Source organism: Drosophila pseudoobscura, chromosome X (assembly GCF_009870125.1).
Source record: "Drosophila pseudoobscura strain MV-25-SWS-2005 chromosome X, UCI_Dpse_MV25, whole genome shotgun sequence".
NCBI lineage: Eukaryota > Metazoa > Arthropoda > Insecta > Diptera > Drosophilidae > Drosophila > Drosophila pseudoobscura.
The window spans coordinates 43,931,489-43,959,175 of NC_046683.1; the positions used below are offsets into that span (position 1 = coordinate 43,931,489).

At 46.8% G+C, this 27,687-nt stretch overlaps 3 protein-coding genes across 6 annotated transcripts in view; 2 read left to right on the top strand and 1 right to left on the bottom strand.

Moving 5' to 3' along the window:
- The window catches only part of LOC6900390 (putative mediator of RNA polymerase II transcription subunit 26), a 32,910-nt gene extending 5,248 nt beyond the window's left edge, over positions 1-27,662 (top strand). For 3 of the 4 annotated variants that reach the window (XM_033382683.1, XM_002134747.3, XM_033382684.1), the window contains exons 2-8: positions 16,667-17,262; positions 17,339-17,446; positions 20,075-20,153; positions 21,753-22,741; positions 25,102-25,239; positions 25,693-26,411; positions 26,562-27,662. In XM_033382683.1, coding sequence (XP_033238574.1) covers positions 17,118-17,262; positions 17,339-17,446; positions 20,075-20,153; positions 21,753-22,741; positions 25,102-25,239; positions 25,693-26,411; positions 26,562-26,651 — 2,268 coding nt within the window. In that variant the 5' untranslated portion in view covers positions 16,667-17,117 and the 3' untranslated portion in view covers positions 26,652-27,662. The remainder of the gene's footprint in view (positions 1-16,666; positions 17,263-17,338; positions 17,447-20,074; positions 20,154-21,752; positions 22,742-25,101; positions 25,240-25,692; positions 26,412-26,561) is intronic. The other variant, XM_033382685.1, reaches the window with a different exon arrangement.
- Rac2 lies at positions 6,004-8,260 on the bottom strand. The gene has a single exon (XM_002134746.3). The coding sequence runs from the start codon at positions 7,683-7,685 to the stop codon at positions 7,107-7,109; it is 579 nt and encodes a 192-aa protein (XP_002134782.1). The 5' UTR covers positions 7,686-8,260; the 3' UTR covers positions 6,004-7,106.
- Positions 23,522-24,987, top strand: LOC6900391 (putative mediator of RNA polymerase II transcription subunit 12). Its single transcript, XM_002134748.3, has 2 exons — positions 23,522-24,039; positions 24,103-24,987. The coding sequence occupies exons 1-2, from the start codon at positions 23,611-23,613 to the stop codon at positions 24,889-24,891; spliced, it is 1,218 nt and encodes a 405-aa protein (XP_002134784.3). The 5' UTR covers positions 23,522-23,610; the 3' UTR covers positions 24,892-24,987.
- Positions 27,663-27,687: the final 25 nt, after the last annotated feature.

Here is a 27,687-nt window from a genome sequence, read left to right on the forward strand (position 1 = left end):
CCAAAGCAGAAAAACAGAAAAACCAAATTATTCCGCTTACAACACAGTTGTCGCGACTGCTGGGTTTTTTTTTTGTTTCGAAAGCAACTTGTTGTCATAAGGCTGCCTGCAGATTTCCCCTCCTCTGCTGGCTTTGCTCCGCTTCCCAACGTTATGAACGTGAAAGATTTAAAATAAAACCACTTAGCCGCCGAGGCTCCATTTGCGACAATTGTTTAAGCCTCGCGAGCTCTGATAAAGTGTCCTCCGAGAGTCCTTCAGTTCAGTGTTTGAGGGAGGAAAAGTAACTCCCAGAAATCGTGTCAAATGCAAGAGCTTTTTGGGGGGTGTACACATACTCGTATCTGAATAATTTAGTGGGTGGGAGATGAATGCCTGAATGTTGTGACTGAAATATGTCAGCGAAAACTCAGCAAGTATTCACGCCTGAAACAGTTTTTCTCAAGATGAGGGATCGTAGAAGACATGCATAGACAATGATAATCGTGAAGGGACTCTTGAACATATAAACGATTGGAGATTGCTTCCAATGCTTTGTATAATTGGATCTATCAGCACTCTAGCCCGATTTCCACAGTTTCTGCTAACTATAACCCGCTCCCATCTCCATCCATCTTTCCAAATAAAGAGTAATGGTTTCAGAGGAATTTCCCCAGACAGTACGAACGAGAGAATTCTTTTGACGCTTCCCACTCTTCCCGCTCTCCCCACAGATATCCGCTTCAATTTGAACAATTAATGTCAATCTGCGCCGCGAGGGAATCAGTTTCGACTGCTCTAGTTATATTTATAGTGAAAGAATTATAATCAAAACAGTAAAATCATTTGATTTGATTTGATTTCGATTTGGGTGCCCCTTAAGAATTATATTTATTTACAGAGCATTTATTTTATGCAAATCTAAATAGAACCGATCTTTGACTGTCTGCATACGCACTGTATTTGTATCGGTATCTGTATCTGTATCTGTGTTTGTTTTTGTTAAATATTTATAAAGTGAAAAACATAAATAAGCCACAGAATAAGGAAAATCTTTGAACTGTGTTACAGCCCGCATAGGAAAGCAGGTGGAAAGCGGTCAAAAATAAAGAAAAGCTGAGGTAAAAATATATTAAAAAATACACACACCTTGGGGCGCTTCTACCTGGGGCGCTTCTAAGTGCTGCTGCCCTCGGGTCACCCGCCCGTCTTGTGTCTCGTCTGTGGATTTGGCTCGAATTTTCAATGCAGTTTTCATTATTAACTGAAAAACCTGACAGTTGGCCGATGTAATTGTATTTAATTGAAAATGAAAAGCCTCTGCCTCTGCCCCCATAGCGATGCAGAAGGTAGACTGTAGAATGCACACACCTGCACGTGGGTGGGGGATGGATGAATGGGTGGATTGGTAGATGGATGGATGGAGGAGGCGACGGTTTGAATGTCAGACTGTGGCAGCATTTCAGCTTGCGGCATCGCTCGATGTCCGCCCGTCGAGAGCGGAAATTTCAGCATGTTCGGGATGTCAACATTCCCCAGGCCCATAGAATGGGGCTTCCCCTCGCCCCACGCCCCCCGCTGTCTGGGTGTCATGCCTCTTTTGTGGGCATTCAAATGCGGCATGCAACAAGTTGGCAGCGCCCACAAAATGGCGGAAACGTGCTGCTGTCGAGGCAGACTGCAAACAGTAGCTCCTTGCGGACGGCGGAGTGGATGGGAGGACCATGAATTATGGAATGCATATTTAAACGCAACTTTAAAGTTTTTTATTGAGCGAGGAGCTGGAGCTGGAGCGGGAGTGGGAGCGGAGAGCGTCTGCCCGGGAGAGGCAGCATCCGCATCCTAATTGTGGCAAACTTTCGCACACGCTTCATATCCTGTCTGCTCCACAGTCCATATCCCGTGTCCGTGTCCGTGTCCGTATCGTGTCCCTGTTCCTGTCCGTGTCCGTGTCCCTGTTCATTGACTTTGGCAACGACAGCCTGCGATGCCAGCGATGGGCACAAGGATGCAGGACACACAGTGTGACTTTGTTTTTAATACACTCGACTCCTCGACTCTTCTTGACTCTGCAACACGCCGCTTGCAGCCTGCATCGATCGCCCGGACAAACACGGCTTTGTCGCCGGTCTGTGGCGTGCCTCGGTTCATTACTCCTCCGGCCGTGTCCTGTACAAAGCCGCCATCTGCCAGCCGCCAGCTGCCAGCCGCCATGACTCTTACTTTTTTGTTTGGCTGTTGTCGAAGCTCACGTCAGGCCCTGACAAAGATTATCAATAACAAGTCCAAAGAAGATATCTGTGTGCGCTGTGTGTGCCTTGTCCTTGCAGCGGATATTGGCTATGCCACAAAACTTGTTGGCTCTCCTCCCACTGGCCACTGGATTGTCCTGTTCTCTTGTGTCCTGCCTTGCCCATGATATGGAATATCCATAACATCATTTGTGCTAATATTTGATGGCATCATAGATGGTCTTATATGAGCCCGTCATTTCATTTGAATCATAATTTAGGGGCAAGTTCCTTTAAAAGAAGAGGCCAGAAGGTTATTAAGTTTACGGCGTGACGTATGTTGGAATTGTGATCTACATCTTTCTGCCGAAAATTACCACCAATGCAATCGATTGTCCTTCGATGTGTCTGTCTTCCCTCCAAGATGTTCCCCAAATTCCAGCATCCGTTCCATGTTCCATTTGTTGTTCCATTGTGAGCCAAAACCAACAGCCGTTTGGCAATTTTTGGAATACCCAACCCCTACAGCCTCCAGCCTCGCGCCACCTGTCCCCCGCCCAAAACTCACATAATAATTTGCAATGTGTTCTGGCAGGAAGTTGCCTCTGGAAGTATGTTGAAATACTACGGCGAGGGGCAGGCGGGCTGTTGGGGCAGCCAGGTGGGAGAAGAGTCCATGGTCGAGCTTGTCATATCCTGTTGGCATCGCTGACAGACGCCGCGGCAGTGGTGGCCCAGAGGTTCAGGTGGCCCCGCCACTCTCTCTCTCTCTCTATCTCTCTTTCTCTAGCTGCCAGGCGGAAGTGTGAAATATTTGTTGCCTGCCCCTAAAACCACTCCCTCCCTCCAGTTTCCATGCCTTCCTTTTTCAGAATTTACCTTCTCCTTATGTGCAATGGAATTTCTGCGCTGGAGCGTATTTTATTGGCATTTTGTAGGAAATTTGTGGCCAGCTATGAATTCTTTCGCTTCGTTTTGGGTTCAGCAATTTTCGTATTAAATTTTTCTTCGGCTTTTTCCGCTTTCTACAATTTCTATGTACATTTTCCCTGGAAAGTCTCTCAATTAAAACATCTGAATTCGCATTGTGCGTTGTGCGTATAATTGATTTAGCCAAATTGTTAACCGATTGAACGCGGCCAAATTGTGCGGGCCATTCGATGGAGCAGAGCACCGTCCTGGCACAGACAGGGAACAGGTCCTGGCGCCCTGGGGAGCCTTTTAATTTCACGCATGCAGTGCATAAATTTGGCATTTGGCATTTGCATTTTACATTTCTGCAGTCGGCCCTGATTATGGGACACTTGTCAGTGGATTTGCATGGCAGAGCGGTTCGAGTGGCAGTCCGTAGTCTGCAGTTTTCCCAATTCCCGATTAGATGGTGGCCATAATCAAGGGATAATCCATAGATTACATTAAAGTTACTCAATTTTCAGTTGGATTTCCATTTCTTCTCATTCTACCTGAGACTCTTTTATTTATATGCATTTTTGTTTTTATTTATCTTTGAATTTGATTATCTAGAATTGTTTAGATTCGAAATTCAAAGAAATCTAGTGAAGATCAATGCGTAATTCAATTGCATTGCATTTAAGATTGTTCATGAATCAGAGAATCGTCAGAAAAAGCTGATCAATTATGGAATATAGCAAGAGTTTTGTGGTTTTGTGGTTCTTCGGAAGATCGATTTATATTTATGAGGAGTAAGGGGAGGGAAATATATTTATATTCTTTGACTATCGGGCATAATTAACACTACCCTAAAAAAAACTTTACTACATACGATGCCAAAATCCCAGCAACAACATTGTTGTTCCCGAAAAGTATTTTTATTACAAAGAATCTTGACACTATTTACAATCAATGTCTCCTCATACGATTTACGAGTTAACCGGGGGCTGCAACATGCGGCTTGCAACAAGATATTCTCTGTAAATTCCGCACCTGTCAGCGCCACCTCCGTCAACGCCTTCTCCTCCGCCTCCTCGAAAGGTGCCAAAGGTGCATGTTTCAGTTCCCAGACGCTCTGGGAATGTTTATGCTAATTAAATTGACTTTAGAGCATAGTACAGCCTCCTCTTTACGCGAACGAGTACGCGTACGATTATATCTCTCTTCTGGCAGAGATGTTTGTTCAAAATGTGGGTCAATTATGCGATTCGTCGCGTCACAGACAAAAATGATGGGTGGCGTGGCACCGGGGCACCGGGGCAGCGGTGGTGCCAGCAGCACATCCATCAGAGGCAGTGCCTGGCATTGAATTGCTTTGAGAAGCTTTGTGTGAAAGTGGGAGAGAGGGGAGTCCCCTTTATTAGGAGGCGGAACAGCAGGTTGCCTTACGTAATTATTTGCCAAATTCACACTGAGAAGAGAGATGCAGACTAGAGATGGCCACGTGCTGTGCTCCGTGCGGGTCCGTGCAAGCAATACGCATATGTACATAAGCACAAAAATGTCCGTCGTAAGGAGTTGAGAGCCAAATCTATATGAGGTGACGCTGAAACCTGAATCTGTGGTTCATTTCATCCTGCAAGCAGTTATCCGCTAAAACCTGAAGCTCTGGTCCGTTTTCCTGCAAGCAGTTCTCCGCTAAAACATGAATCTTTGGTCCATGATCAAGAAATTATCAAGCAGTTTGCTGCTGAAACCTGAAGGTTTGGTTCGTTCAATCCTGCAAGCAGTTCGCTGCTGAAACCTGAAGGTTTGGTTCGTTTCATCCTGCAAGCAGTTCGCCGCTAAAACCTGAAGGGGTGGTATATTTTCCCTTTACCACCAGGTGATCTGCAGAAACCTGAAGCTTTGGTTCGTTTTTCCTGAAAATTTTTGCCGTACAGTCATATGTGTGCTTTTTTTTGGGGCTCTCGCTGTAGGATTCCCAACATTTTGTATAATTAGATTATAAATGTTTGCGAATACGTATGTTATCTCCAAAAAGTGCTTCCCCATGCCTGTTTATTGGTTAAAGTTTCGCAATCTTTGGTGATAAAAAGATAAAGTTGGATCGAATTTCACTAGCTGTTAAGATTACCATTTCAAGAATCGAATTCCCATTCTATGAATCGCATTCCTATTTCCGAATGATCTTTCTGCTGATCACAGTCCTATCCCATCCAATGATGTTCTAGGCAGAAGGGACTCCCTCCATGGGAAAATTATTCCTTGAAGGCAAGGCAGTACGTATTTTGTGTTAACTGACTTGATTGTACATTTGAGGCACGCGACCATCTCTAGGACAGACCCAACCGCTAACGAGCCATAGCCCATTGACATTTTCGACACCCTCTACCAGCCCCAGCCGGCAGCAGCACCACATTCGTCCCGCCTCTATACAACACCTACCTCCACGCCTCCACACATCCACTCCTGCTGTCCTATGGGCAATCAATCAACAGCTGGCGGTTGTCGTCGTTGTCGCTTTCGCTCATTATGACAATCGAAATATAGATAGAATTTGGCAACAGAAAAAAGCCGTGAATGATGGGAAATATTGTTTATGATTAGGCCCTGGCAAATTGCTTAGTCAACGGCGACCGAGGGGATTCTGGACATCCGGTCGTCCGGCAATCGGAAATAATTATCAGAATTTGTGACGATAAGATTAGAGTTCTGATGCGTGTACGATTTGTGGCTGCCACCCGAAAGTATGCTGTTATTTTACCAAAATGTATTCCAGACTAAATCGCTGCCAAAAAGCTGATGTTTATGTGCAAATTGTACAGATAAAACTAATACAGATGCACTCGTGTATAGCCTCCTGCTATGATTCGTGCATTACATTCATTACCGCATTGCATTGGATTCCCTCGAATTCAGTTTATTTTGCTTTTTACAATGGTATTGTTTTATTAACATTACACTTTAGTAGTAAATTATGGTTAATATATGTATGTATATAAATTAGGGTTCGGGTCGGTAAAAACAATTTGGCAAAGTGTCTGCGCACGCACTCTCATTAAAAAACAAAAAAAAAAAGAGTTATAAATATATCAGTGGATCAATTAACATCAAAGTAGTGCTAAATGGGGGCTTTAGTGTGGCATTAATCATACATAATTCAGACATTATTCATACGTTATATAAATCAAATGCAAAAAAAACTAAAACAAAACTAAAACTGGAAGTACCCCCAAATATCCCCCGTACCCTCTCGACCCGCATTGGGCGACTCTTCAGTTCGATGATAGGCGTTGGGCGGGGCTCCCAGCTCTTATCTCCTGCAATGCCAGTGTGTGTGTGTGTGTGTGTGTTTGCGTGTTTGCGTGTATCTAGATTTATTTACAATTAATTTTATTTGATTTGTCATACATTTCCTGCTGCCTGAGACACCCATTGTCTCACACACACAGACACTCACATATCAGCCACAATCCACACAGGCAGGGTGCTTCTCTGGCCCCCCGCCTCGCCCTGCTGGATGCACTTCCAATGATTATTGCTGCTGCTGCGTAGCTGCTCTCCCCCACCCCCCCCACACATCACACATAAAGCTGACAATAAAAAAAATTACTGCTGGTTTTCTTTATAAGGTGAGGCATGATTCCTGGTGATCGCATTGACGATTTTCTTTGCCACTCTCTCTTTCGATTTCTTTTTCGAGTTGAACGGAAACGGGATAGGTCTCCTGCTGTAAGAGCACTCTTTGGAAACGCCTCACCTTGTATTGATACACCTTGACTCATTCGCTCACTCATCCACTCACCACACATGCACTCTCTCTCATAAATTCACTCTGACACGGTCTCTCACACGTACATTAGCTTTAACTGTAAACCACATGCAATATTTTTTGTTTTCTTATTTTTTGTGTGCAAAAAAAGAGTTTTCTGCAGTTTGTTCTCTCTCTTTGTCGTCGTCGCTGTAGCCGTCGCCGTTGCTGTTGCTGTTGCTGTTGCCGCCCTACAGCAGCTTGCACATGCGACGGGGGGGCCTGCGCACCACCGGACAAAGCACTGAGCGGATGGCCTCGTCGAAGACCGTCTTCAGGCCCTTCTGGGTCAGAGCCGAGCACTCCAGATACTTGACGGCTCCGATCTCCTTGGCCATGGCCAGACCCTGCGGATAGGTGATGGGCGTCAGCTTCTTGTCCTTGAGCTTCTCGATGGTGGCCTTGTCATCGCGCAGATCCAGCTTGGTGCCCACCAGAATGATCGGCACACTGGGGCAGTGGTGACGCACCTCCGGGTACCACTTGGCCCGCACGTTCTCGAAGGAGGCGGGATTGACCAGCGAGAAGCAGATGAGGAAGACGTCCGTCTGCGGGTAGGAGAGCGGACGCAACCGATCGTAGTCCTCCTGCCCGGCCGTATCCCACAGTCCCAGATTGATGGGCTTGGCATCCACCATCACGTTGGCCGAGTAATTATCGAACACCGTCGGGATGTATTCTCCGGGGAAGGCATTGGTCGTGTAGCTGATCAGGAGGCAGGTCTTGCCCACGGCTCCGTCGCCAACAACAACGCACTTGATGGCCTGCATGACGTAGTCGCTGCTGTGGAATCTATGTATATAGATTGCTGGTGGGTGGTGGTTCAGCGGTTCGGTGGTTCGTTGGTTCGGCGGGGGTGTTCGGGGTGCTCTGTCGTTCAACAAGTTTTTCGCTCTCGCTCTCGCTTTGGCGTTGGCGTTTTTATTTTATTTTTTTGGCGATTATACAATAATTTTTGCTCACGCACTAATACACACACACACAAACACGCAAAAACACTTACAGTTTCGTGTATTGCAATAACAGATCAACAGTTATTCCAGCATTCAATGAATATGCGACGACACTGTTCTTGTTTCTCTTTTTTTTCTTTTGCAAAGATTTGTTAATGAATTAATTGAGTGCCCGCACAGAGGGGAGAGGAGACTGCCTCCAGAAGTGCATGCGATCGATGGCCAGTAGCTACAGAAAACACACCCAAACGACGCCTTCAGTGAGCGGAGAAGCAATGAAAATTGCTGACAGAATCCAACGCGTTGGCACTCTCCAAAAGTTTGTGGGGCCATGGTGCATAGGTTGGGCTCCGCTCTTCGGGGGCCCTAGTTGTTTGCCACTCTCTCTCTCGCTACTGAATGCATAGCGAGCGGCCTTGCTGAGTTCCCCATACCCGCTTTGATTCTACCATGTCTGTATGCGGCCACTCGAACATAGGCCATCCCGCTTGCTCGAGTGCGCCAGCTACCTGCCGCTGAGTGTGTTGCGCACGCTCCCCAGAGCCCGAGCCAGTGCCAGAGAGAGCCAAAGCCACAGTCGCCTCTCGAAAAATTAGTCACAGTGCGCCGCGCCGAGTGAGTCATCCATCCACCATCCACACATGTGGTGACGTTAATCGTCGCTGTGCGAGCAAGAGAGTCGCAGAGAGGGCGAGACTGTGGCTGGCTGGGGCTGAGGCAGCGCTCTCTCTTCAGTTGACCCTGCTTTGGTCTTTTTTGTAGAGTTTTCTATATTTGTCTGCGGTTTTCCATGAATTTCCCTGCCCGTTATGCTATCGCTGTCGCCGCTGATGATGCCGTCGATGCTGTTGATGTTGTCGTTGCCATTTCTTTCGTGCGACAATTTCCACAAAATTAGTTACAATACAATACACAGCGACCAATGGATTCTGCTGCTGCGCTGCGCTGCCTCTGCTCTGCCCTCTGCCGTTGACTGCTTTAATGGACTGCAAAAATGCGTGTGTTGGCTGAAAGACGGCGCTTCGAAGACCGAAGCTTCAAATACTCTTGCAGATTAATTCCTAATTGGAAGAAGGGAAAAACTAGACAGAGACCGAGAAGTGGTGCATTCACGTTTAGAACGATACCATCCATGCGTTGCAAAAAGCCTTTACAATAACATAATACCCACCTTTTGAAGGGCTTAAAAATGCACAAAATATCGACAGCAAACCAAACCGAGTCCCAAAACACAACCGAGGTCCAAACCGAAACCGAAACCGAATCCGAATCCGCATTCAGCCACATGCGATAGCCAAAAAATCCAACCAAAAACCGATGTTTGTGTGTGTTGTTTCCGTTCTGCCCACAACTCCCAGCCTCCCACTTCCACAATTTTCCAGCACATGCAATGAATTTCCGTGCATTTTTGCATCGAAGTGTTTTAAAGTTCTGCCTGGGAAATGTTTTTCCGTTTAAGTTAATTTCTTGCGCTGATGCCACTGTAATTGGATAATTAAATGGGCGCCAATGCTTTGGCAGCGGTCCCCATGTGATTGAGAATATGAATATGACTATAAATATTCATTTCAATGAATATGAGTGTGAATTTCAATAATCAAAATTATTTCAAAATGTTTTTAATGGAATTTATTGTTAAAAATCCGCAACAATTAAATCACCAATGGAATCCATTCAAGTGGAATAAATGTTTCTGTTTCGGTGGAATGCGTGCGTGTGGATTCGATTCCATTCAGTTATTGAATCCCGATGTAGGATTCGATGGTTAAGTGGAGTCAGGTGTTTCAAAAAGTACTGATGTTGGAAAATAATTCGATACTTAATTGTGGAATAAAGTTAAAAAAAGACTAACCTTTTTTTCGGTTAAATTCTGTTAAAAACTAAGAATTTAAAGCTCTGGTTCAGTTTCGCTTCACAGGCAAATGATCAAGCAGTTCTCTGCTGAAACCTGAAGGTTTGGTTCCCTTTTCTATGAAATGCTCCTGGCAGCAGTTCGTCTAATAAACCTGAAGCTTTGGTTCAAGCAGTTCCTCACAAGCAAATGATCAAGCATTTGCTGAAACCTGCAGGCTTGGTTCCCCTTTCCATGAAATGCTCCTGGAAGCAGTGTTTCTCAAAGTCTAAAGCTTTGGTTCAAGCAGTTGAAGCCAATAACCAAGCAGGTCGTAGCTGAGACCTGAAGGCATGGCTCGCCGCTGAAAAATAAAATTGTTGTCTTTACTGGTTACAAAATTACCGCCAGGCTGTGAAAATACGATAAGCGGATAACAAACGCATATCATTCAAAAAATTAAGAGTAAATGACATAGATTTAATAACAACAATGAGCCTTTCGCGGTAATCGCTGGCATATTCAGACGTTTATCCGCGAATCCTTTTACAGCATACCCCCATTCCGACCCGCTCGGAACCGACGGATCCATTGCAAAATGGAAAATGGAAAACTGTGCAAATAATTAAAGCGAAAAGAGAGATATGGTAAAGGAATGATATGTAAATATACTCGAATATACGAATATGTATATGCCAGTCGGAGCAACAATTATTTGATTACTGTCGCAAACGTCATCGTTTGCCTTCCCATAGGTCCTCTACCCCATCTGTTTTCCCTGCCACGTAATTGGTGAAGTGATATATGTATATGCGCATATTCCGCACCCCACTCTCCGTTCGTTCGCCCGTAATCGATCCCGCACACACACACACACATGCCACGCCCCCACATTCCGGGCCAGCTCCGGACCATTATGTGCAGAGAGTTATTCATAATTGTTGTTGCACTCCAAGTGGCAGAGAAATGCATAACAAACTGGAAAATATTCAAGCCATTTTTATTGCCACACCAGACGGACCGCACACAGAAACACAAACACACATTTACCCACACACAGATGCAGATACGGATACAGACGGGGCGATAATGAATGAATGCACGCTAAAGAACCGCAGTCTGAACCGTAGAACCACTGTCCCGACCCGACCCGACCCGACCCAACCCAACCCGACCCGACCCGAAAAAAGCGGAATAAAACAAATATATGCCACATGACTGCAGCGTCGGACAGGACCCACAATAACAATGCCGACGACCAGCAATAAATTTAACACTTTAACAGTCCTGTAAACAGATGCCCTCGGCTGTGGCTGTAGTTAGAGCTTCCAAATCGGATATTACTCTCATAATTATGATTGCAAAACACTTGGTGGGTTTTTCAGGGAAAAGCTGTTTTCTTGAGACCCTTTTTATCGTTCGCTTCTTCAGCCGCAAGAGGGTCAGCGAACAATTATCGTGAGTGTATGGATGAGTGATACATGGACCCAGATTGACTTTGCGGTTCCTTCCAGACCTAACCGAACTTTCTAGACTGTTTAAAATTGTTTTCTTTCTTTGCTCCTCTGTATTTATCGTTAATTCTCGTCCATAGCTAGCACCAGCAAAAATCTCAAAAATAAAGTTATATAAAAGATCCCAATATCGCAACCTTGTATATTTGACAGCATATTTTCAGGCTTTATACAAAATTAAACGTTCGATCTCGCGTTCCACTCTGTCAATGGGCTGCAAAGTGGTAAGGACGTCTTAAACTGTCGTTACTCGCAGCTCAGCATCACGTTTTTAAGCCGTTTATTAATTAAAATTCAATTGAAATTTTCGAGCAATTTGGGATGTGCAACCTTTTAAGATTGCTTTCGAGTAATTATAAATAAATTAAATGTATATTTTCGCTCTGTCGCATGTGGCATTGGAGTTTCTGGCAGCAATTAAACTTAATAATATATATATAGATGAATTCCATTCGCGGCGATCGAAAAGTGAAATTTGCACTGGCATTTCGGACTCCCGCGGAGATGGCAGTCCATCCGTCGCATGTCCGCCGTGTTAAAGCGCGTGGATTTTCTTTGGGGGTAATTGTTTAAATACTTTATTTTTTTCCATTTTTCCGTTTCCATTTTCCATTGCCGTTGCCGTTCGTTTGCAAATTTAATTTATTTAATGAGCAGCGCAATAAAACGCATTTACTGTCAAGTGATAAAATGGTATTTCAGTCGAGGCTGCTCCTGTTAACCCGCCCCCACCGCCGCCTCCGTTTGGGATATTTTTCATTTATATGTGCCCCACATGACAGGCGCACGCCCCGGCCCCCGGCCCCCTGCGAACCCTCTCCTGCTGTTGACATGCAGCAATTATTAACTTTTGTGCGGCTGCTGCCATGGTGCCGTGTGTTTGTTATTAATTTCTTGTTATTTATGCAAATAGTTGGCACTTAATACTCGCACGCTTGCATTTACATTGCATATCGTACACATACGATACGTATATCTGAGTCCCTTTCTGTTCCCTTGCTTTTTTTTGTAAAATGCTTTGTGAATTACAATAAATTAGCAGCACCAGAATGGTATGTCCCTCATATCCTGGTATTTTCCGGATTATTATTTGTAAAATATGTGGATATGAAGATCTAATAGGAGTGCAAAAGGCATGTCCCATCCGTGCAAGACTCCAAGAATTAAAGGAACTGTGCGTACCACAGATATTTTCAAATCATTGGTAAAAGGCCTAGGCACACGAGTATGCCTCTTTCTTCAGCCTGTTGCACACGTCCAAACATGAACTTAGAACGGAGCCGAGAATACTCCAACAGAAAGCGGGTGCAGAGCATCGCAGCGGGCACGTTCACCGCTTATCGACAATGTTGAGCTCTTTTGAGGAATTTAAAAGTTTGCTAAGGATGGGGATGGGAAGTAGGAGCAGCATCCTGGTCTGGCCCAGCGTTCTCTGTTCCATAAACTCCACTGAGTTATCGCAGGCAGACGTGAAGTCATCTCTGGTCGCATATGCATTCCCCGGATTCGAGGCGGGCGGGGGGCGGATTCAGTCTGTCCCGGCCTGGCCAGGTCGGGAGGGTCACGTCTGCTGCTATGGTCTGGACGGGTCCGTCCGGGCTTCGTCCTGTTTGACTGCTTATGAATAAAGTTGTTTGCTGCCTTGTCAATACACACATGCCATCATCATCATTCCACCGCCTTCATCCCCATTCCCGTGCTCTCCATTCAATTGGGGTTATTTGTCGCTCTATCTGGCACGACTCGTAGCCGTAGCCGTAGCCGTAGCCGACCGACCATCCTACCCCACTGGTGGCTCCTTTTGTTGACTTTTCGGCTTTTTGAATGGGCCACGGAGATGTCTATTCATTTTTTGTGTAGCGCTATTAGGGCTGCCGTCATCGTCATCACTCCCCCGAGCAATTTGAAATGAAAAGTTCTCTGTCACATAAACATATGTATGTATGGATGGGAAAAAGAAACACACACAAGATGATATGTGCCTGTGCCACCCCTTGCCCACACTTGCAGGCTGTAAATAGCAACAGGCGTGGTGACGAAATGTGTCCTTTGACATTTGATCGCCTGCCTCCGATAATCCTGGCCAGGGCATCACCACCTCGTTGGCTCTTCAACAGCTACAGCTCCAGCTCCAGCAGCAGTGGCAGCGGCTGCTTAATGGCTTGCTGCATTATTTATAGCACGTCGCGTTTCCCATCAGAACGCTTTAACACGAGTGCAGAAAAAAAGAAGCCAGAAATATAGTCCACACAAGTCGTTGACTTTAAGCCGTAGACAATGCAGGGCATTAGGCGGCTCGATCCCGGACAGGATGCAGCTGAAGTAATTAAGCACTCGATGGGTACGAGAGTCCACAGAATGTTTGGAGCGGCTTGTCCTGCAAGGAAGATGCCACTTCTATGAAAATCAATCATTCTTTTGGGCTGCAGGAAGAAAGGGGATGTTGCTGACGAAATAACAAAAGTTTCTCGGGCGAAAGAATGGTAAATATAGCCGTGAGACCCCATTTTTACCTTTAACTCCAAAGAGTATTCGTTCGTCGGGCTTCTTCGACTCTCTTCAGAGCATTTTAGTGTGTGTTTTCCGCACGCAATTACAAAGTTCAGCTCACATGTAAAGCCGGTTCGGCTGTGGGTCTGGGGACTCCACTGCCTTGGCCGGGACTTTTACTAACTTACTTGCCTCGAAAGCGTCTTAATTTACTTTTGCGCTCAGGCGTCTGGAAAATAAAAGTGCAGCCACTGGCAGGCTTTGTCCTGGGCCCAAAACAACGCCAGCAGAGCAGAGGCAAGGCGGAGAGGGAAGGAGAGAGAAGGCTCAAGGAAAAGAACTGCGGCAATTCGCTGCACCGTTCCTAGCGGTTGAACTTGGGCTTGGGCTTCGGCTTGTGCTTGGGCTGGGGGTTGCCGCTCGGCAGTGCAGTTAATTATAATTAAGCATCTGAGTTAACTTAACCACTTTGAGGCACTCTCTTAACTGAAGGAGCACACATCCGCCCACATCCGCCCACAGCCACAGGAGCAAGGATCCGGAGCAGGAGCCATAGAGCGACTAAGCCACCTGCTGATGGAGGAGCTGCAGCAGCTTTAATGTGTCAGGGCCTTGTCATCGTCATCGTGATTCTTCCTTCTTCCTTCTTCCTTCTTGGTGTTTTTCTTAATTAAAGTTGCGTTCATTAAAACGCCTCCGGCGCCGAAAAGTAGGCCACGAAAAGTGTTGCATATTCAAACGGTTATTCAATACGGTTCTTGCTCCGATTGTTGTCTGTGCATACCTCCTCCCCCCGCCCACAGCCACAACAATGCGGTGGTGGGGAGGGGGAAACAAACGTAAGCCGTTATGAGGGAAGCTCGGAATTGAGCCGGCGGCTACATGCCGCCTCGCAGGGATGTTCCTTCATTTGCAAGGACAATGCGACACAAAAATAGAAAGCTTTTGAATGAGTGACTGACTGAATGAGTGAGTGAGTGAGTGAATGGGTGAATGCCTGAACGGGTGAATGAATGAATGGATGATTCGGGCAGCCAGGCCGGAAGACGCGGCTGTGGATGTGGATGTGGATGAGGCGAGAATGGCAGGCAGGAATGCCATTATAATAAATAAAGAGCCTTTCACTCATAACTGGCGCACAATGCAGCCAGAGCCATGAATATCCCAGCTACCCTTTATCCCTCTCCTCCTACCCTCTCTTATATCCTTCTTTCTGTCTGACTCTCTCTATCTCTCCGGCCCTCTCCCTCTCTTTGTCAGTCTCTGTCTATCTGTGCACCCTGTTTGATTTATGCCAAACAATGCGAAAAACGCTTTTAATAAAAATGATGGCCAAAACCCTTGATACCGATCAATGATACACCATTCTCAAGGAATTGCACCTATTTTTTGGGCTTACTGTTATTTACATCTGCGGGGATGGTTTAAAGTTTCGAAAACAATATTTATGCAATGCATTTTAGTCAGGTTTTAATTTGTTTCAATATCATTCTGCCGTAAAACGTATTTTAATGGATTATCGATATATTCGAATCCCGTGGCACAGTGTCATCTACCATTTTGGCTCTCCTTTAACACTCTTTAATCAGATGATTTCTCTCCGCATTAGACTCAAGTCGGGGCTTCCCAAAAAGCTTTCCCAATTAACACCAACTGCCGCGTGGCCATAAATCTGCAATAAATACAGGGAGGGGAGCGGTGGGGATGGAGAGACCGGTCTGGATAGCGTCGAGCGATTGCATAAAAATCACATTAACAATTTGCTAGTACACGAGTATTTTATTTTTATTGCTGCATGTTTTATTTTTATTTCATGCACGTCTTTTGTACATATTAATGCCCTTCCTCGTGTGGAGTGAAAGAGACGCGGAGTATGAGAGCTATGCAAAGGACCTCCACACATCACACGCACACGCACACATTGAACACACATGTTGCCACAATGTGGCACGAGGCCAGGAGACAGGCGGCAGGCGGCAGAAGGCAGTGCAGTGTTGCGCCATCGAAAGCGCAATAAAAACGCTTAATTTTTCACTTTTACATGGACGCCGACAGAGTTACGTCCTTCCCCTCCCTCTCATATCTCTCTCTCTCTCTTGCTCCAACGAGGTGTTGGCAAACTGTGAATCCTTCGAGGGGTAATGGTGTTGCTGAACCGAGTCCTCGTCCTCGTACTGCTCCTCGTATGTGTAAGCCATTTGAAAGTTATTTAATTTAATAACAAGCACAAAACATGTTCCAAGTAAAAGCAAATGGACATAAATATGAGAGGGACTCCAAAGGAAACGGGGAAGCATGAGGGAGAACAAGAGAAGACCCAGGGAAAGTGCTTACAAGGGAATCCCCTTAAATTCCAGGAAATCGTTCCTCTGCATTTGGAAAGAGTTTTAAATAAATGCGATTGACTTTGCACAGTTCTCGTGTCTTTTATTCCAATTTCTATTCAACTGATCAGCGAGCTGCTGAAGGCAGTCAGTATTCCCTAAACTATATCTTAAATTAGTTACACGGCGCCCTAAAAACTTCCCTCTTCTTTAAGGGAAAGGTTAAATAGAAAAAAAAGGAAACGAAGGCAGAAAAAGTTCCTTTCAATTAAAAAGGCATTTTTGCATTTTAATTGCCACGCGATAAGATGCAAATCCCCAAAAACAACACAGAATCCCTGCCATATACGCAGTACTCGTGTGTGTGAATGTCCTTATAAATGAAACGCAAATACGCGGACAGAAACCGATACGACCGATACGCTACGCTACGGTGATATCCATTTGATATTTAAGCCGAACGACAAACAACGACGACAGCGACAGCGACAGACAGGAACATGGACGGGCATGGGCAGTGGGAATGGGAATGGAAATGAGAATGGGAATGGGAACGGGATCACAGACAGACAAAAGGACAAAAAAGTGGATGCGATTTTTATTTATTGTGGACGCACTTGCTCTGGTCTTATTTTACAGATTTCCCAGCAAAAGCCGGACAATCTGCGGCCAGTCACAGATTTGGAATCGCTGGAAAAGTGAGGAATCAGCAGAGCCGTGGGGTAGGACTCAATCCTACTGAAAATGAAATAAGCTGCAGCGGTGCAAACAAAGCCGTCAGCAAAGCGCCGTCTAAGCCACAACAACAGTCGGCAAACGCGGAAAATACTGCAAAAAGTAGCACAAACAGTCAGCAGAAACAGGAGCAAGAACATCACTAGCAACAGCTGCAGAAAAAGTAACAGAAAAGTCAGAGAAACAGCAGCAGAAACAACAGAAAGGGGAACAGCAAGGAGTCGCCAGGATTGCTTTCTTGTACTTTGGACACACGTGCGCCGCGGCTGCGCCGGTGCCCGTGAACGTGCCCGTGTCCCTGGGAGGTCCTGGTCCTGGTCCTGGTTCCATCTCGGTGACATTGCCACCCTCAACCATGAAGCTGTCAAAGCTGTCCAACCAGACGAATTCCCAGGATCCGCAGGCGGTAAACTCGCGCATCTTTGTGGGCAATTTGAATACCTTCCAATGCTCCAAAACGGATGTGGAACGCATGTTCCAGATCTATGGCCGACTGGCGGGTAAGTCGGAACAGAAAGTCCTTCCTCTACGATTATATGCACACGTAACGTTATTCTCTTTGTCTTTTTGTCGCAGGCATATCCATGCATAAGGGCTATGCCTTTGTGCAGTTCACCAACCCCTTCGATGCCCGCAATGCCTGCCACGGGGAGGATGGCAAGACGGTCCTCAGCCAGACCCTAGGTGAGTACTGCGGGCCGTAGGCCTAGAAAACCTAAACGAAGGAACGAACAGTGGTTGTAGATGTTTTGTGGGATATGTATCACATCTATCAATGAATATTTGATGAAATATCAAAGAGAATATCCTGATTCAATACTCCACTAAACCTGAATGCTTCCTTCTTAAAGAAACGAAACGCTCTGTACTTTAAAAATCCTCCACGTCGAAGGCAGCTGCTTTGCATAGACATTCCAGACCTTAACCCTCGCCCCCGGACAAGGGCCGGGCCGGGGCCGGGCCGCTGCAGTTGCATGTCCATTGTGGCACAAGGATAGCGCGGGTCGTCAGGTTAATGGCCGCCGGCACCGGAAGCGCAGCACTAAAATCGAACCAACGCGCGAAAAAAGCTACAAAGTGGGAGAGTCGTAGTCAGAATCTGAGGATGAGTATGGCTTTGGCTTACATACATAGTAGGAGGCAATGGTAATGAAGGAGCCGAGCCGAGCTGGCAACGGCAAAGGCAAGGCAAAGGCAAAGGCAAAGGCAACGGCGACCCTGGCATGTGTAGTGGCCATATCTTAGGCACCCTACCACAAGCGGCTGTCTGAGTATTTTTCCCGGCCAGAGCGGAAGTGGCTGCAGGCCGCAGAAACTTAAAGTGCGGCCGACATAAATCTTGGCGCGATACTTTTAATGAAATTTCAATGTTGTGCTGCCTGTCTGTCTGTCTGACAGTCTGATTGTCTGACAGCCTGACTACCTGGCAGCCACTACCGATGACTGTCTGACTGGCTGGCTGGCTGGCTGGCTGGCTGGCTGGCTGGCTGCTTGATAATTTCGTTTGAGCGTTTAATGAAATAATTCCAGTTGCCAGTTGCCAGTTGCAGCTGCAGCTGCAACGTTGACGTGCCACCGATTCGCTTTCGCCATTCTTTGGCAGTGCGTTCAGACTGTGAATCCTCCATTTTGCTCGTGTGAAGAACAACTTAATGCACTTAGCGCGCTGTGTCAGCTGATGGAGATGATGGCCAGAATGATGGAGGGGGAGAAGGGAATGGGAGCTGGAGATGGAGATGGAGATGTAAGGCTGGCAGCGGTGCTGGTGCGGATGCTTCATATTCATACTGGCATGCTGGCAGGCAAATGGAAAGAAAGAACTTAACAGCACTCATAAAAAGCTTTCGCTCTGCTTATGCAAATGCAGAACGCTAAATGTGGAATGCTAATTCCTCTGATTAGGAACGAGAACCAACAGCTCTCGAGTCGCAGAGTGAAGTGGAGCCGCCGCTGCCGACTGTAATATTTCATTGCTACGCGCCATTGACTCTGGAGTCGGGTGGAATGCTGCCAGGCCGCAGCTAAACCGATTGAAGCAGGACTGGACCGAGGCCAGAAGCAGGAGGAGGAGGAGGACCAGGAGCAGGAGAAGGAGCCTTAGTGGAAATCCTTCTTATGCTTTTATCCTTAATCTTAATTATAGCCTGCCTGCCGAGCAGTCAGACAGCAGGGCGGCAAGCAGGAAACAAAAACAGAGAGGAAGGCAAGGAATGGAATGGAATGGAAAATACTGAAACAAAGCAGAAGATGGCAAAGACAAGGCCCTGAAAAAAAAGAAAGTGGAAAAGCTATCACGCCTCCCACCCACACCATCAGCTTTCCCCTCCTTCACTCACCAATTTGTAGTTATAGCAACGTCTCACTCCCATTTCCCTGCTCTGATTCTTCCTTTCTCTCCCTCGCTCTCCCCTCCCTTTGACTGCGGCTTGTGTTTTGGCCGCGTAGCTTCTGGCCCTAAGCCCCCCAGCGGCGCAGCCGTCGCACTTCAAACTTTGTCATGAATTATGATGAACGAGCGTGGGCTGTACGAGTGTCTTCCCACCATTTGTTCCCCCTTGCACAGCCCCCTCCCCCCATAGATTCCTCTACAAAAAACCAGCCTCTGTCGCACCCTTTTCATTGAAAAATGAAATGCATGAATCCGTTGCTCCCGGATATTTGTATACCCTTTAACCGAAAAGAACAGCAGTTTTTAGAATGGAAAAGAGAATATTTCGGCCAGATTTAATCAATACACAACTTAATCAAGCATTTTTTGTAAATTTACTTGAAATCTAGCTTTGTATCTCCGATGCAACTTCCACTTCATAAATGAATGTAGAGGGCATTTGTTCTGCGACTTCCTGAAAGCCACCACCTCCGGCCTCATTGTTTTTTTTATGCATAAACAAGAACTGACAATGTATACAGTTTTGCCTGTGGTGCAGTTTTATTAAGATTAATGATTGGGGGGGTGAAGTGATGTCAGATTGAATTAGTCGTGGTTTGGGAATGCAGCTGGCCAATGTGGATATGCATGCAGACAGAGCATAGCAATTTTTTAATCACTCACAGCTCGTCCATTCATTTGCATAATGAAAGGATCTGAAATGATAAAGGCCCCGCCCAGATAGAGAAAGGATTCCATTCCTCCTATTGTCCTGCCGGTCTTTGTGGATGATGTTGTTTAGAAGACAATGACTTCAAAGGACCCCGAAATTTGTGTGTATTCGGTTTATACTTTTTTTTTTGGGCCCCCAGCAGATTGCCTTTTGCAATTAGGAATGGGGAATCCGAATCCATCTAATCTTTTTTCTCTCTCTTCCCTTGCAGATGTGAACATGGTGGCCGAGCCGAAGGCACACCAGATCGGAAGGAAGCGACAGAATGTGAGCAAGACGGGAAACGATTGGTGAGTGCGCCCAGCCCTCCCCCCCCAGCCCTCCCCCGCGGGAAAATTACGATTACGATTATTCGGAATGCCTTCTGGGATACATCTCCATTGCAGCTCATTTCAATTTAATCTAAAAGTTTATTTTGGTCAATTTAACGCCGCCATGTGGCATGTGGCATTCATTTAGAGTTTATTTACATATCATTTAACGGCTTGACTTTCGCTCGGTTTCGCTTGGACTGTTGGGGTTACTGTTCTGGGGTTACCATGGGCCACCATGGGGTTGGTCTGTCTATGTATGGGCCAGACCCAAAGTTCCGCCCAAATAAATAAACAAATAAGGAACAATTCATCAGGCGATGGCCATGAGGGCGTCCTTTGTTTCATCGCCCGTCTGGCATAAAATATTTGGCTGTCAACTGCTGGCCGAGTCTCTCCGTTCCCCGTTCCCCGTAACCGTTACGGGCCAAGTTTTCGTCTCCATTTCCCGTCTACAGTGTGGGTCACTCGAGTATTCCTGTGTACGTGTCCGCGTGTCCGCTCGTCCGCTCGTCCGCGTGTCCGTGTGGGGAGAGAGTTCGAGTGCTGCGTCAACACACTCCGAGTTCTTTCTGCGAGTTCTGCGCTGTGAGTGACAGTTGCAATGTATGCCATAATGTCCTGGTTGTCCTGGTTGTCCTGCCTGTCCCGCCAGGAGCTGTGGCTGGTGCTGGAGCTGGTACTGGCTCTGACATGTGCACTTGTTTGTCCTGGCGCGGCCTTAATGATGACTGAGCGACATCCACAATTTATTTGGGTCTTGAGTCCCGGCCGCGCCGCCTTGCCAGCCTTTTGCACTCGTGTGGAAATATTTAATTTAAGCTTAATGACGCCGAAGTGAAATGCGTTACGGCTTTAAAAGGACATCGCCGTGGGGCAGGAGAGGAAATCCATCTGACATCGACTTGATTGTAATTAAAACGCAAACATGTCACGCTCCAGCCCCATCCAGTGGATTCGCTCAGTCCAGGTGCTCTTCTGTTCGTCATTAAACGGCTGCTTTCAGTCATTCTCGCCGCTCCCTAGGTCCACCCTCTCCACTGACTCTCTTGACCACACACAAGCCAACCGAAAAAGCCGCAATTGTTGAGCCACACCCCCACTCGCAGCACCCAGAGTCCTGAATGGCCCACTCTGGTACTCATTTGACCACAAATGGCTGGCTTCACTGAAGGCGGGGGAGAAGGGTGTCTCGGGTCATTGCATCAATCACTGGCAACATAGCCCGGCGGGAGGGCGAACAAAATTGCCAAATGACAATACAAACGGCAGAGCAGCCAGAAATGCGGGAAATGCGGGGCCTAAACAAATATTGACTGACAGACGGACTGATGGCCAGGGACTGACAGACGGACAGACGGACAGACTGACTTACAGACACTGCACTGCGGTGGGGCAACAGTTGGCAGGTTGTTCATTTTCAGTTAATGGGAAAGGGTATCCAGTTGATTTCTTTGTTGCATACTTTTCGGGGGCTTCTCCAGACAGTCCCCGACACTTCAATTAGCGAGCAAATGTTTGCCGAGCGTATTACCTCCTGTGTAATGATATCCTTCCGTCTGCTTGTGCCTCCCTCAGGGACTACTTCTACGACAGCTACTGCTCCTCAACCCTGCTGCGGGGCGGTGGCGGCGGAGGCGGCGGAGGCTCCAATGGAGTCCGGGCAAAGAAGCGGAAGCGCCTGATGACCAATGGAAACGGCCTGGCCGTGGCCGTGCAACAGCAGCAGCAGCAGCATGGGCAGCACCATCACAGTGCAGCCGCGGTGGCCGCTGCTGCGGCGGCAGCCGTCCACCACCAGCACCAGCAACAGCAGCAGCAGGCGCAGCAAGTGCAGCAGCAGCAGCAACAGCAGCACCATCATCAGCAGCAGGTGGCTGCCGTTGCCATGGCGGCCATGGCCAATTTGTTGCCGCAACAGCAGCTGCTGCTGCATCAGCAGAGTCTGCTCTCAAATGCCGCCACCGCGGCGGCAGTGGCCACCACGGCAGCCACAACGGCGGCTCCCGGTGCCCTCCACTGGTCCCAATACAAACAGGAGCAACAGCATTCGCATCCGCACCAGCATCCCCATCAGCATTCGCATACACATCCGCACCAGCACCAGCAGCAGCAGCCCCAGCAGTTTGGATTTCAGCTGAAGAGCAGCGTGGCTGTCCAGGCGACGACATCGCCGCAAAATGCAAAGTCAGCAATAATTGCTAATCAAACGGCGCTCGCCGAGCAGTACCCGGGTGGAGTCAACGTCGGAGTTGGAGTCGGTGTTGGGAATGGGGCCGCAGCCTTTGCCCATCAGCAGAATCATCAACAGCAGCAGCAGCAGCAGCAACAACAATTGGGATGTCTGCTGCAACCATTGACGCTGGCATTGTCCCCACAGCAGCCGCAGCCTCATCAGGCGGCAACGCCGCTTCAGTTGCACAGCCAATTGATGCAACATCAACAGCAGCAGCAACAGCAGCAACAGCAACAGCAGCAGCAACAGCAGCAGCAGCAGCAACAGCAGCAACAACAAGCACAGGAGCAATTAAGTTTGCATCAGCACTGGGGACCTTTCAAAGTGTACAGTGAGTATTGACTTGGATGATATTGGAGGGTGGCGATGCCACAAGGAATATTTTAATGGGTGTGTGTGGTCGACTCTAATGACAGTTTGTGGGTTCATCCAGCAGTTCTGTAAGATTTTATCTTTAGAGTCAGCAGCAGTATCACGAAACGTACTGTTTTTCTAGAGCACGAAAATCTTTGGAAGTCGATTGCTTTTAAAAACTACTAAGAAATTTACTTAGGCAGGCTCCGGCTTTCATTTTCGCAAAAACTTTCCGAACGCCAACATTTTTCCGTTCTTAAAACGGAACCAAAGTAAGCTGGTTAACGTACCTTTCAGAGCTGTTAAGCGCACAATTTAGTGTCGAAATCTTCTGTTATGCGTCACATTCGATGTATCGATAATCGATCGAGCTGTGTCAGCTGTAAGCAGGAAAAGGAAAAGTGTTGTTACTCTGATAAATTATTTTGAAGGTTGAGGTTGGGTTCAACAAAGCCATTTAAAAAGACACAAGGAATATTAACCTGGTAATGGTGTAAATTATATGTAAATGCATTGAAAAATCATATATTTTTTTACTTTTGCAATTAAGATTCTTTTTGTTGTACAAAAGGGCGTTTACTTTTTATTTCTTCGAGGAAAATGTTTCCGTTTTGTAAACGAAAAACCTTGCTTTTTGTGAACACGGGATCACATCTTTTGTGGTTTTCAAAAGTAAATCGAAACATTTTAGCGAAAGGGAAAACCTGAGCCTGCCTGATTGATGACACACATTTTCGAAATCGATCACACGAATCAGCATTGAACAATCGAATAGTATTTCTTTGATAAATCTGTCAAAAATAACTGCTTGTCGATTCCTTCTGTGTGTTCCTCTAAAACTGAGAAATGTTTCCACGCGAGGCAAGTGGTAGAGTAAGCGGAGCGGTCGCCCGGTTAGTCGTTCTGATTGCCATGTTGAGCATCGCCAATAGCCTGCACATCCAGCCCAAACAGTTCCAGCTTCAGGAGCCTGTGCAGTCGCTGTGGCAGTCGTTCCCCCTATCTGCACCTTTGGCGGCACCGCCACGTCTGGCGGACGATTACGTCAGCGGGGTACTGAGTCTAAAGGAAAGTCTTCTCAAGAAGCCGGTAGCCGGCGGCTACCGGAGTGGCATGAAGAGCCTGCCACAGATGGGGGAGAAAAGTCAACAGCAGCAGCAAAAGAAAGATGAGAATGTTGCTTCCTTCGCCCGGTTGATGCCGTCGAGGCTTTCCTACGAATCCCTCAAGAAACTAATGGACATGCCTGCCGTGGTAGAGGCGATTGCCCAGCAGGTTCCGTTTATCGATCCGCAGGCCAAGGAGAACGAGCAATTCACGTCACAATACCCTTTCCAGTTACAGCAGGACGAGTTTCTGCAGCAGGTTCCGTTTATGAATCCGTCGGTCAAGGAAAACGAGCAGATCACACAGGAGGAGTTTCGGCAGCAGAGAACGGTACAGACAAACTATCAAACCCAGTTGCTGCAGCAGCTCCAACAGTTATTCGGGATGCGTCCAAAGTACCAGCCGGAGTTGAATGGGGCTGCGTCGAGCTGCACCGCGGCTCCTGATATTTCAGTGGACAGTGAAGAATGTCAGACGGACTTTCCTGAAGAAGCGGAAACGACAGAGGAGCCCACGGATGGGGAGAAGGTCATCGTGGATGTAAAGCCTGCCAAGCCGGACAAGAACAAGGAAAAAGCAAAGACCACCACACCCAAGCCCAAAAAAAAGACCACCAAGAAGCTATCCTGCTGCACCAAGCCATCCAAGGAAAAGAGCGGCAAGATGCCCATCAGATTCTCCCTGAACTTCCAGAACGAGCAGTCTCAAGAGGACGAGGAACAGAGTCAGGAGACCGAGGAGCATGAGCAACAGCCCCGCACCGGCCGACATGTCTACAATCCTGATCTTTATTTCGATGCCTTCGCCAACCGTTTCCGATATCGCCAGGAAAGTAATGCCGAAGCCTTTGGACAAAATGAGATTGAGACCGAAGATATGCAGCTGCAGAGGATGAAGCGAAAGCCGTTGATGAACCCTAGCCGCAATCAGCGTCGAGTCCTGGACAGGCAACGCCTGCTGCAGGCCGAAGTCAAGCTCTGGCCCATCAACATGAGGAATATGATCGATCGTATCCATTGAGATATGAATCTTTTGTTTCTCCTTTAAATATATTTTGTTACTTGATTCGGTATTATAAAAATTACATAAGAAGTTTCTTCTAATTAAGTCAGTAAAGGAAATGTTTAATAGAAAATGTTAGAAGAATGTTCACAAGAGAGTATTAAGTGATTAAGTGATCTTGGAAGCATATAAACAACTTATTTTTGCCACTCTATCGCATATTTCCAGGCAATCCGGACACATTAATCTGCGGCAATTGCCGGGAATGCTTCGGCGAGCTGTCTGAGTTATTGGACCACAAGAAAAGTTATTGCAAGCTGAGGTTCACATGCAAGTGCCAGGATGTTGCCTTTGCGGCCAGTGCAAGTAAGTGGCGGTGGGGCAGGATGGGGACTGCGACTGGGACTGTGACTGGAACTGGGACTGGGACTGGGACTAAGACTGGGTGTGGCAGCTTGTCTGTTGGCAATTAATTTATGATTGTTAAACACTTTTTGCCCCCGATGCATGCCCAGGGCCAGGCCCAGACCCAGGCCCAGTCTCAGACCAAAGTGTTTGTCTAAGGCTCATTGTGAGTGAGTGAGTGAGGAGTTGGCCTGTTTGCAAGTCAGCAACATCTGGCTACAGATCCGTATAACCATATCCATATCCAGCATGTCTGGTTGTGCCATGGTCCTGAGGCTTGAGGCTTGCGGCTGCTTGCAAATGCATTTAAAATTGAGTTATTTATGCGGACAGGGCCTCGACGTTGGCCTTCTGCAAATTCCAACTTAAATAACTAATTAATTCTCGCATGTTTCCCCACACACACAAACGCAGAAACGCCACCATCGAGCGCCAAATTGCTTTGCGCCGTTTGCAAGGATGCTTTCGCCAATCCCTGGGATTTGATGGTCCACGCACAGGCCGCGCACATGGTTAACATTTACGAGTTGGGCGATGAGGCAGCCAATGCCAATGCCAATGCCACCAACAGCGGCGCCGCCACGAACAACCACACATTGAACAATGCCAGTGCAACAGTGGAGAATGGTCATGCAACGCTGGCCGCTGATGAGGCTGCCACAAAGCAGATGCCTGCGTCATCAACACTTAACAAGGAGCCCAATAACAATCACAAAATTAGCAACAATAAGCACAGTACCAGCAATGGCCACATGTCGCCCACAGGCGAGGGCATTGTTCTGGCCGGATCGGTAGAGAATGGAGCTGCCAGCGACACGGATACAAACTGCTTGGTGGACATCAAGTTCAGTCCAAGCCCCAGTCCCAAGGAGGTGCGTGTCATGGATAACCGGGCATGCCCCACCCCATCAACTTCCTTAAGAGATCTGCTGATGCTCAAAACGCTTCTCTTGCAGGACCAGCAGCGTGACGACCTGTCGCTGGACGGCCGGATGTCCAGCAGCTCGCAGCAGACGCACCACTCGGACGAGAAGCTCCTGAACGGGTCCGTATCTTCGCGGGGCAGCTCGCCAGGACTCGAGCCCGATGAGCCGCCGGCCACTCGCGCCTGCATTGTGCGAACTCTGAGTATTGTGAGTATGGAAAACCCATTCGATTAGATACACTCCTGCTTATAATTTGTTGCTTGCAACTTGCAATAGTGCGATTCAAGGCTTCTTGTTGCGTATCTGAATTCCATATAGAACTCATATATTTTTGTTTATTCTTTCGCACACTTGCAGGAGACTTCTGGCCCCACTACGGCACCATCGGCGACCACTGCTCTGAGCCTGATGTCCAATAGCCTGAGTCTGGCCCTGGCCCCACAATAGGTCGATCGGGCAGCAGTATTCAGAGAGAACTGCCTTTGGATTGGGGTCTTGTGAGGTGTTTATCTTTATCCGATATCCGATAAAAGTGCAATTCTTCAGTATTTTTGTAACAGACTAACCGGCGGGAAGAGGACGTTAATTACAGCAAACATATCATTTTAAATTAGCTATAGATATACATATGTACGTATGACATACAGATAAACCAGATATAACTACGGTAGCTATTACAATTACAAAGAGGTGTACGAGGTGTACGTATATTCGTATGCAAGTGTACAATACTTGTAATCGTATTGGTCTTTTATGTTTGGGTTGTTCGCATGTCCTTTGGGTTTAGCGTTTCAAACGAGGATATTTGTTGGGGTTTCAGAACTGCAAAAGTGAACGTATAGGTAAAATTATGGAAGGCTTAAGCTGTCAGCGTCTGTCCGCAGAGTGGGGGATATGTGTATAATGTTACAATGGGACAATGGGACAATGTGGCAGATTAAACGGGAAACGGCAACGAGCTTTGTATATAGTTAAACAGCAATTACAAGGATACAAATTAAAGAATCATAAGATCATTGTTAATGCCCAGGCTTTCATTGTAATTTAATTTTTTTTTTATAATCTTTCAAGCTTAATTATCGTAGCGAGACAACAAAATGAAGCCACGCAAATTGTATATCAGAAGTATATCAGAAGTAGCATAGGAACAACAGGTGTTTCAAAAACAAATTCGGAGAAACTTGTGCGGCAGAGAGCTCTATTATATAGTACTATAATCACATACGCGTAAACTTAATACCTATATAATCTGTAATACCCACAAATATCAAAAGTAGCGGCTATGTAAATAGGATAAACCTATACATTATGTACTAGCAGGCAACCAAATTTGTAACTAGTAAAGGTAACAACATTCAATTCAATGTCCTCCAGCTTAAGCATATAAACAAGCAAATGAAATGTATTAAACAAATGGATATACCAAATACATATATATATATACATATACAGATAATACACATATCCAGTTGAATCTTTTTAA

Coding starts and splice junctions, on each gene's coding strand:
- Rac2 (XM_002134746.3), bottom strand. CDS start 7,685: ATGCAGGCCATCAAGTGCGTTGTTGTTGGCGACGGAGCCGTGGGCAAG.
- LOC6900391 (XM_002134748.3), top strand. CDS start 23,611: ATGTTTCCACGCGAGGCAAGTGGTAGAGTAAGCGGAGCGGTCGCCCGG. Junction 24,040..24,102: donor TAGAGGCGATTGCCCAGCAG/GTTCCGTTTATC, acceptor TACCCTTTCCAG/TTACAGCAGGACGAGTTTCT.